Source organism: Diospyros lotus, chromosome 3, assembly GCF_014633365.1.
Source record: "Diospyros lotus cultivar Yz01 chromosome 3, ASM1463336v1, whole genome shotgun sequence".
NCBI lineage: Eukaryota > Viridiplantae > Streptophyta > Magnoliopsida > Ericales > Ebenaceae > Diospyros > Diospyros lotus.
Genome location: NC_068340.1, coordinates 3163966 through 3173609, shown reverse-complemented (window position 1 = coordinate 3173609; position 9644 = coordinate 3163966). Strand labels below are relative to the sequence as shown.

At 35.9% G+C, this 9644-nt stretch overlaps 2 protein-coding genes across 2 annotated transcripts; one reads left to right on the top strand and one right to left on the bottom strand.

Annotated features, from left to right (window-relative positions):
• The first annotated feature begins 3445 nt into the window (after positions 1–3445).
• Positions 3446–5856, top strand: LOC127797658 (2-hydroxy-palmitic acid dioxygenase mpo1-like). Its single transcript, XM_052330747.1, has 4 exons — positions 3446–3969; positions 5140–5202; positions 5272–5343; positions 5431–5856. Exons 1-4 carry the CDS (start codon positions 3613–3615, stop codon positions 5545–5547), a joined length of 609 nt encoding a protein of 202 aa, XP_052186707.1. The 5' UTR covers positions 3446–3612; the 3' UTR covers positions 5548–5856.
• LOC127797655 (cytochrome P450 704B1) lies at positions 5528–9535 on the bottom strand. The gene is made up of 6 exons (XM_052330743.1): positions 8538–9535; positions 8204–8419; positions 7815–8111; positions 7348–7734; positions 6892–7092; positions 5528–6737 (listed from the first exon to the last, which is right to left on the bottom strand). The coding sequence occupies exons 1-6, from the start codon at positions 9006–9008 to the stop codon at positions 6549–6551; spliced, it is 1761 nt and encodes a 586-aa protein (XP_052186703.1). The 5' UTR covers positions 9009–9535; the 3' UTR covers positions 5528–6548.
• Between the last annotated feature and the right edge of the window lie 109 nt (positions 9536–9644).

The window sequence follows — 9644 nt, the reverse complement described above, 5'->3', positions numbered from 1 at the left end:
AAGGAACATTTAATATAACCTTTTTGTTATATCGTTAAAAATAAAATTTTAGCATCTTTTCAAAATTATGGGCCAAGCAAGTTGATTCATGTGGCACAATCGATAGTATTTGTGTCATTTTGCATATTTACCTACAAGTTGGTAACCAATAAGAGTTAGCCTAAGAGGTTCCCAGGGCATAGGTGAGTTGCCAAGAATGAGTGTTACGTCAGTGTTAATTCGGTTGGCGCGCGAATTCAAATATTTCTCTACATAATGAGGCAAAGCTTCACGTCTATGATTTATCTTTTCTCACGTAATCAAGGGCATGAACACGGGGAACTGTGCAAGGGCATTCATCTCAAGAGTTAGGCTTAGAGTACCTTCAGGGCATAGATCAAGTGGTTAGACTGCGATAAGCTATGACTTGTACCAGTAAATCATGGATTCAGTTCCTTATCCTACACAGTGAAGTAAAGTCTCTACCTATAATTTACCTCATCTACCAAAATCGAGGGCACGAGCAATGGGGGCTGTGCAGGAACAGTCATCACAAGAGTTAGGTTCAAAGTGACAAAAACAAATTGAATTAAGTGACGCGCTTAACTAACATGATACATCAAGAATTATTCATAATGCTCCAACAAGGTTTGTTTGTAGCATAGGCAAAAGTAGGGTTAGCTTAAGAGTTGGTGGGGTCTTAGGCAATAGGTGGCAACGACGTAGTCGATCGTAGTGTTCTCTCTGGCAACGACGCAGTCGATCGTAGCTCTCCCTCTCTCTCTCTTTTCCATCGTATTGCGCCAACACTGAGCAACGTCATCGTCGTCTAACTGGAAACCATGTGTCTATGGTCTTTTGCTCTTAGTTTCCTTCCTCTTGTTGGTGATTGCGTCTTTTGGTCTCTTAGCTTTCATCGGCATTCACAATCTTCTTCCATTAACAATCTTCTTCCTCTAGTATCCCTCTCACTTTGCAACATCTCCTTCATTCGGTATCTTTTTTGGTGTCTCTCATCCTTTTTCTGGTGTGCCCTTTTTTTTGGGACCTTTTTTTTTTTGGGTCTTAGGCATAGGTCTTAGTGGCTTATGTCGTAAATCGACCTCGGGCAAAAGAGTATAAGAATGGCCTCTGAGGTCTACTTTCGTGGTCAAGGCAAAAGAGTTCATAAAATATTATTTTTTATAAAAAGGTCTCTTTATTATACTAATTTAACCCTTTAGCCCAAAAAAATTATAAAACAATGTATATAATATATCAAATTTGCAAAATGAATTAATTCAACTAACACTTACTTGAATAATGGTACGAGCAAAGAGTTTTTCTTCTTTTATTTTGCAAAATTAAAAATTCCAGAATGCTAAGAAATGCGTTGGAGCTAAATAGTATAGAAAAAGATTATGGGTGGTTTAGTTGGGGTAGTTCTTGCAATCATGTTCAACTTCAAGGGTATCGTGCACAATTTCTCCAGATTTTATTGTATAATCTTGTATATGATTTTTGACTAAATTTTACAAATCCCCCTTAGGGTTTGTCTAACTTGCATTGATCACCCTTCTATTTTCAAAAATAGCATTCTATTCCCTTGCCATTAACTAATCTTGACTATTTTAACCCTCTTTAAAATGTACCCTTGGATAGTTGGGTTCTCTCTTCTCCTTTCCCTTTTTTCTTTTATCCTCTCCAAGCTATTCTTCTACCTCTACGAGGCTAGTTGGTGTCATCGTTCTTTGTGTCGATAAATTTATATATATATATATAATATATATCTACTCAATCTTTGATCTAGAAATTAGGGTTATGTTTTTAGCAAGCTTAGTTTATTTTTTATGTTTATGATTTTGATTTGAAAATAAACACAAGCAAACCTTGGTTGTAGATTGTCAAAAATTGAGGTCCATCTTTAAATCTAGAATTCAATATGGGTTCAAAGACAAATTCAAAAATTTGATGATTTATGTGTTTCAAACTCATATGTGTCTCGATTTTTGAGTTCAAATGACTCAAATTTTAATATGGATTCTTTCAACTAGAGGGGTTAGGCGATGGTCATCGACCATCTGTACTTTTTTTTTTTTTCTTATTGAAAGAAAATGCATATTTTAGAAATTTATAAAAAAATAATTAAAATTTGTTAATGGTGGAGGATAAGTGATCCAAACTCAAGAGAGATAGGTGTATATTATTTTTAAAAACAAATGCGTGATTGAGGAAATTTAATCAAATCTCAAAAGCGATTTGTAGAATTTACCCATAATTTTTTTAGTAATATGATTAAGAGAATATTTAATATAACTTTTTTAGGCAACATTTGTTAAAATGAGTAAGATAAAGTTATATAAATATAAGATTGAAATGCTTTTCGGATCAAGATATGAAATGATCAAAATAAGATTGTGAAGTATTGTAAAATTTTTATTAAATTGTTTAGAATGCATTGTGAGTCATATGCGTAATTTTTTTTTTATCTATAACATTTAAGATAAATTTATCTAGAAAATGAGAGATAAATATATTTAAAAAAATTTAAATAATAAATTATGTGATTTTTTTTAAGAGTTGCTAGATAAATTTAACAAAAACAATAAAAATTATTTTTATCTAATTTTTTTCATATTTTATTTTTTTTCATTCTATATTTTGATTAATAAATATTAACTTAGTGTATTACTAAATAAATTTTTTTTAAGGCATTTTCAAAGTTGTGCGCCAAAGTAGTTAATGTTGATCCACGTGGGATGGTTTGCACGTTGCAACTTAAGGCACGAGAAAATGAGTTGTGCTTTACTGTGACAATTCAGCAACAAATGTGAGGCTCAAATTGAAAAAAAAAAAAAAAAAAATGTTTTGTGATATGCCAAAGTTATCCATAATGCTTGAACGATGTTTGCTTGTATGTAGGATGGGCAAAAGAGTACAAGAATGGTCCCATGAAGCCTACTACTCTCATGGGCCAGTTGGGAGGAGAGCTTATGAAGGCTCATTTTGTAAAATAGAGTCTCTTATATTCATTTAATTCTTTATTTAAAAACATAAAATAATATATAAATAAAATCTATCAAATTTTAAAAAAAAAATAATTATTTTCATAATTAATCCAAAATATTATTATAAAGTTTTCGTAATAATATTTTATTTTATTTTATTTATTCCTTAAACTTGATTCATAGAACTCATTAGTCATATATATGGCCCTTTGAACTTGAAACACGTCAATACCTACCAACATAATTATTTAACTTTTAATTACCTTTCTTGGTTGATATATATATATATATATATATATAAGAGATAGAAAACAGGGATACAAAATGATGACAGTTACTGAGAAATCTAATGATATTTGTGAAAATATATGTGACCAGGTAATCTGTCTTGTGTTTACAGAATTTTTATTTAATAAAAATCTAAACTTTAGATAGTTCCTCAATGATAAAGATAAAGTTGTGAGTGGAAAATGATAATTTGACAAATGATAAGGTAGGTGTGCTTAATCATAGCTGTCCCTTTAATGACATGTAATTAAACAAACCCATTCGTTTCTTTTAAGAAAGTTCTTCGTTCGTGTGATTCATCTACTGAATCCCACCAGCTCTGTCTCAGATTGCTAGATATCCCAGAGGATCTCTCTCGATGGGGAAAACTGGGTTGTTTGATCTGGAGAGGCACTTCGCCTTTTACGGGGCTTATCATAGCAATCCAATCAACATAGCCATCCACACCTTTTTTGTTTGGCCAATTTTCTTCACGGCTCTGGTCATTCTCTACTTCGTGCCTTCTCCATTCAATCTCCCCAGCATCGAGATTTCTCTGATCGGGAACAATATTGTTCTGCCTCTGAATATTGGGTTCTTGGTTACCTTGATCTACGCCGTGTTTTATGTCTGTTTGGATGTGAAAGCTGGGTGTTTGGCTGCCTTCCTCTGTTTCGTTTGTTGGGTTTTCAGCGGTTACCTTGCAAGTCAACTGGGTTTTTCACTGGCTTGGAAGGTAAGTACTATGATGCTATTTCATTTATATTATATCGAATTAATTAGGGTTTTTTGTTTGGGCTCGAATTGAATGCTTGTCCTGCTTCTTAATTTTGAATTGGTGGTGTTTAGAGCTGTGGCTTTATGGCTTTGGTCCCTCAGTTCCCTTTTATTTTCCTTTCCTTTATGGCTTTTGTTGTTGACTTTTTATCTGATACCCCTAACATTTTGTGTACACAAGTATTTGTGAAATGAATGTTTCCAGCTACCGGGAGGGAGAGATACCAATATTTAGGCACTTTTGCTGAATTTTCCGTTGCTTCTGTTTTTGGTATTTCATTTCTTTGCTGCTTTGGCTGTCTTTCTTTCCCTTCATCTACATAAGCCATATTTTATTGTCACCCCACTCTACCTTGTAGTCCTCCTTGCTGCCACTCATTCTTGAACCAATTTTCTTCTGGTTGGGCTGGATTCACATGTTACTTGCCTTGTTCCACAGTTTGGTTTTTTATTGGTAGTATTCATGATCTGGGAAAATTCAACTGTTATAATCCTGGATTGAAGGTACTATTGCTCATCTATCCTCAGATTTTGTTTCTGCGTACAACAAAGTCACTCATTTCCTGTCCTCTAGCAACTTCATCTACTTTACATTTGCATTATGTTTTGGGATAAACTTAATAGTAATGCAGGGGATTCCCTGATTTAATCTCCCGTGAACTAAACACTTGTAAGAGCAACATTGAACTGTGGGGTTGCCTTCGCAAGGATATTCATCAATGTGAAATTGACAAGAAAAAAGCCAACATGGAGAATAGGTATGGACTTGGATGGCATAATTTCATTGGCTTGTATTATGAGAACTACTGTCACCTGCTTAGAAGATGTATAGGAAGATCAAGAAAACTTGGTGAGAGACTCTTAGGTATGATATATATAAGGGCCTTACAGAAGATAAGGCTATAGATAAAAATAATTGGTGAACTAGAATTCATGTAGCTGATCACACATAGTGGGATTAAAGCTTGATATGTTATTTTTTTGCATACTACTTGCTATTTGAAATTAAGGAGGAAGTTTTTATTAAAACCTGTCTACTGCTCTCACCTTTTGTTCGTATTTCCTACTTGACAAGTGACTTAGGACACACAAAGCTTCATATCATACCATTTTGTTCCAACCATTCCAGGTTGTTCTGGTAGCTCAGCTGGTATGTTGGACAGGACAATTTATTGGACATGGGGTATTTGAGGTAACTGATTCAACTAACTAGTTTCTTCCAACCATGTTTGAAAATCTCTAATAGGAAAATATAATGCAGAAACGTGCACCAGCTCTTCTGGACAATCTCTCTCAAGCCTTTCTGATGGCTCCCTTCTTTGTTCTATTGGAGGTAGCTACTGTATGATTTTGGATGTGCTTTGGAGGATTTCATGTTTGGAAACTAATAATGAATATTAACCACTCTTGGTTGATGCAGGTTCTACAGGTACTTTTTGGTTATGAACCATACCCAGGGTTCCATGCTGCAGTTGAAGCAAAGATAGAAGCTGAAATTTGCGAATGGCAAGAGAAGAAGAAGAAACTAATCTCTTAAGTTCGTGCTGGTGCTTGTGTCATGTTACTATGTGCTGGTGCTTGTGTCATGTTACTATAGGAATAAGGCCTACGAGTTGTAATTACAAGCCTTCAAACTTGTGTGCAGATTGTGATTTAGGAGCTCAAAATTCCATAGAGTTGCAGTGGATTTTTGAAAACTATGTTATAGTTGACTTGAAATATTGCAAACATCTCAAGCTTTGCAGGATAAATTACTCTTTTGAGAGCCCCACCACTGGGTGGCTTCTGGTCTGATTCAATTTGGAATTTTTCAAGTAATGCATAAACTGCTTGTTATTTGCCAACATTCTTGAATGTTATCTATCACCAGTCCTAGTATTAGCCAATTCGCTGAGCTGTTTTAATTAAAATTCCCGAGAGCAGCTCTTACTACCACAATCACTATTATTATGAATCGTGTTGTCATCTGGCTCTTACTTTGCAGAAGGCATAGTGTTGTTTTGCCCAGTGGTAGTTTACTGCAGGTCTTAAGTAGAAATAACAAGGTATGTGCTCTAGTTCTCATGCCACTGAGCACTTTGTCATGATTTTATGCATTCAGATTTCTTCCTCTTTTTCATTTTTCTTACTTGTGTCATCATTCCTTTCAGTCAGTAATTTTCCCTTTACAGTCATTGACGTCAAGACCCTACTCTCATTTTATCACAGTTATCTTGTCCAGTATTTGTATCTTTACTCCCTTCCTTTTGAATCACAATGATCAGCACTTCACATAAACATTTCTGCATTAAATGTTTTGTACCATCATAAATCCATGAAGCTCAAAGGAGCTTAAAATTTGTTACTCAGCATGGCAGACGAACTTCTTGTCATCAGTATTCATCCACATAAATCTTTCAAATTAATAGAAGTACTTTAGGATTTGATTATAAAGTCATTGTTTGCAGCCACATGCTATCAGGTTGAAGAGAACAATCCCCTAATGTTGTATCATGTAGAAATTTGTACCATTTCAACATCAACTAGATCATAATGTCTTTAGAAGTCACATAAACGCCTGCTCACAGTAACCTTTAGTCCATGTGCCATTGATAGTATTGTCATCATCCTGTACTTCACTGGATGCCCTGGCACTAAACTGAATTTGAAGAACCTACACAAAATAGCCAGAGCTATCTTCATTTGGAGATAAGCTGAGTCCTTCCCGAGGCATATCCTTGGCCCAGCCTGGATTTCAAACAGAAAAAGGAGAAAAAAGCAAGAAATTCAAAGAAAGTTGGCTTCAACCAAAATGATAACCGTGGTGGAGAACTTTAAAGTTTAAACTTCATGGATGTGTGCGTGTGTGTGTGTATATATTCATTTGTTCTTTTAAACATGCCTGGAATGCAGTGAACTTGAATGGTGATGCATTCTGGAAGAATCCCTCTTTAAGCCATCTCTCGGGCTTAAACGAAGCCGCATCAGGGCCCCAGTTGTACTCCATTCTGCCCATTGAATATGGAACATAAGTCACCATCCCACCTGCCTTTACTTTGGTTCCATCTGGCAAAACATCATCCTCCATGATGCCCTTGGGGTCCTACAATTGCCCAAGTTTTGCTCCCTTTCAGTTCTCTTTTTTCTTATGTTTGTGGTAATTGTTTGTGTTCAAGTTGTCCAATTTCAACTTGCTCGAATGTGTACTAAATTTATGTTGACCTGAAATCACTTATCATGCAAAAGAATAGCCAAACATGGATAATCCTAACCACATTATTGAAAATTTCTTCTACTGGCAGATTGAGTTATCCACTTCTTGGTTTTGTGTGCTGTATAGTGAGTGAGAATTTCATACCTGAGGTACAGCGGGGTACAGTCGGAGAGTCTCTGTGATCACTGCATGCAAGTAAGCCAACCTCCCCAAAGAATCGTATGTCAAGAGTTGAGCAAATTGTGCTGTTCTTTTGTTGAATGATTCAGGATCCTCTGTGTCAAAATTAAACAGTGAGACCTTTTCTTCCTTTGCCCGGTCTTCTTCGAAACTTTTGAGTTCTGAGTAGAGTTTGTCTGCTACATGGCTGTTGGTCATTATCATGTACATAGCCCAAGAAAGAGTTGTGGCTGTTGTGTCTCGGCCAGCAATGACAAAGTTCAGGACAACATCTCTAAGGCTTTTGTCAGTAATGTTGTTTTCTGGATCTTTGCCAAGCTCAATAAATCTTGATAATATGTCATGCTTCATCTGATCATGTCGTCAAGTATAATTTACTTCAATAATTTTTGTTTCTCCTTTTGAATTCATTAAAAGAAAATGAACATTACCTTCTCATTTGTAGAGGTCCCCCCTGTTGCTTTCATCTCTGTCTTCCTTCTTCGAATAACGGAGTATGTAAAATCATCGATAACTTTGATGCTCTGGTCGAGAACTGCTTCTGACCCGACATTAAGAAATTTCTTTATTTTCCATAGTGGATCAATAAATCGAAGAGTAACAATAATGTTTGCAGAGTCAAATGCTCGGGCAAAGGAATTTTCTGGCAGGTGGGCAGCCAGAGTTCCTATTTCCACCCCAAATCCCACCTTACATATGGAGTCCAAAGTCATCCTCATGAACAATTCCTATCAAAAACAGAAACTTTAAGAGCCTTCTAGTTATTGCTTACTTTGAACTGATTGATTTGTTGTTGAATTTTGCCAGGGAGATTAAGTACCTGCATATCCAATTCTTGCTCGTTGAGAGATGCTTGATTCAGAATAGCTGATAGCTTGAGGCTATAGTCTCTGAAGACTACAGTGCTGAAATCCCTCAGGTTCTTGGATGCGAACTCAAAGCTTGCGGTCTTTCTCTGTTTCCTCCAGAGCTCGCCGTCAGCATTGAAAATGCCATCTCCAAGCAGCACCTCCATATAAGAATGGTACACTTCTCCCTTCAAACACAACACACATATGGTCCATTATCTCGTTCGGATTAAGATCATGTTGAGACAAACTTGCCCGATACTCAACCTGTTATCATTGAAAATGTAAGAAAGACGATCTTTTTACCTTTGGGTAGTTAGGGAAGTTGGTTTTGAGGACATGTTCTACATTAGCAGGATCAGCAATGTAGGTATAGGTGGTGAATGGCATTGGGACAACTACTGTTTTCGATTCAGAGAGGTAGTTGACAAGCCAGTCATGCATCCGGTCATAGTTCATGAACTGCTCGATCGCTGCACCAACGAGCGGCCATGTTCTTGGGCCTTTTGTGTTTCTCTGGTTCCATCTGTGGATCAAAATCCATGATGCCAGCATGCAGGCTAGCGTTAGAATGGCCATGGTATGTCCATCTGCTAGTAAAGGAAATGAGGGGAGGTTGATCTCTGTTTCCATTTGAAGGGAGAAAAGAAAGAAGATAAAGTGAAATGTAGCAGTAGTTGGAAGGGATTGAAGGGCTTTGCTTCTTTTAAAGAGAATTGGTGCTGAAGAAGTGGCTGAAATGTGGGTGGGTAATGAGCTAGCATACCTTGCCAACATTCTTTATGTGCTTTTGATTAGAAGTCGGTTCATACATTTGGGATGATCTGACCTAATTCCTAAAGGGTAATGTTGTCCAAAAATTAAAAATTTATAGCTAGAATGCAATTAAAATGTCTCTTTTGTCTTCATTTATTAAACACAAATGTATGTTATACGCAGTTTATAATTACCCAAAAAAATCACTTCACATTATTCTAGTTATATTTTTGGGTAAATAGCAGTTAGCACCTTGAAAGTTTGGTATAAATATAGGAAGTACCCTCAATTTTTAGAAAATTACACTAACTATCCTTACTATTTAAAAGTTATGCCAGATTACCCATTGAAGTTAATTTACGTTAGAAGTACCCTGAAGTTTTATAAAATTCTACAGATTTATTAACAATTTTTTGACCTAGGGGAGGTCAGTATAATTTAGTAGAAGCTCTGGGATGCCACGTGTAATTAACTCTTATATTTTGACTTTGTTGAAGGACAACTAGGAAGCAGCCACAGCTTGTTCATTCCATAGAGAGCTTTGTATATCATCCTCTGAAAATTTTAGCAGCCCACTTACCAAAAACAAAAGAAAATTTTAACAGCCCATAGATCCAATAACTTGCACGAATTCAGAGCTGGATCAAACACTTGGCA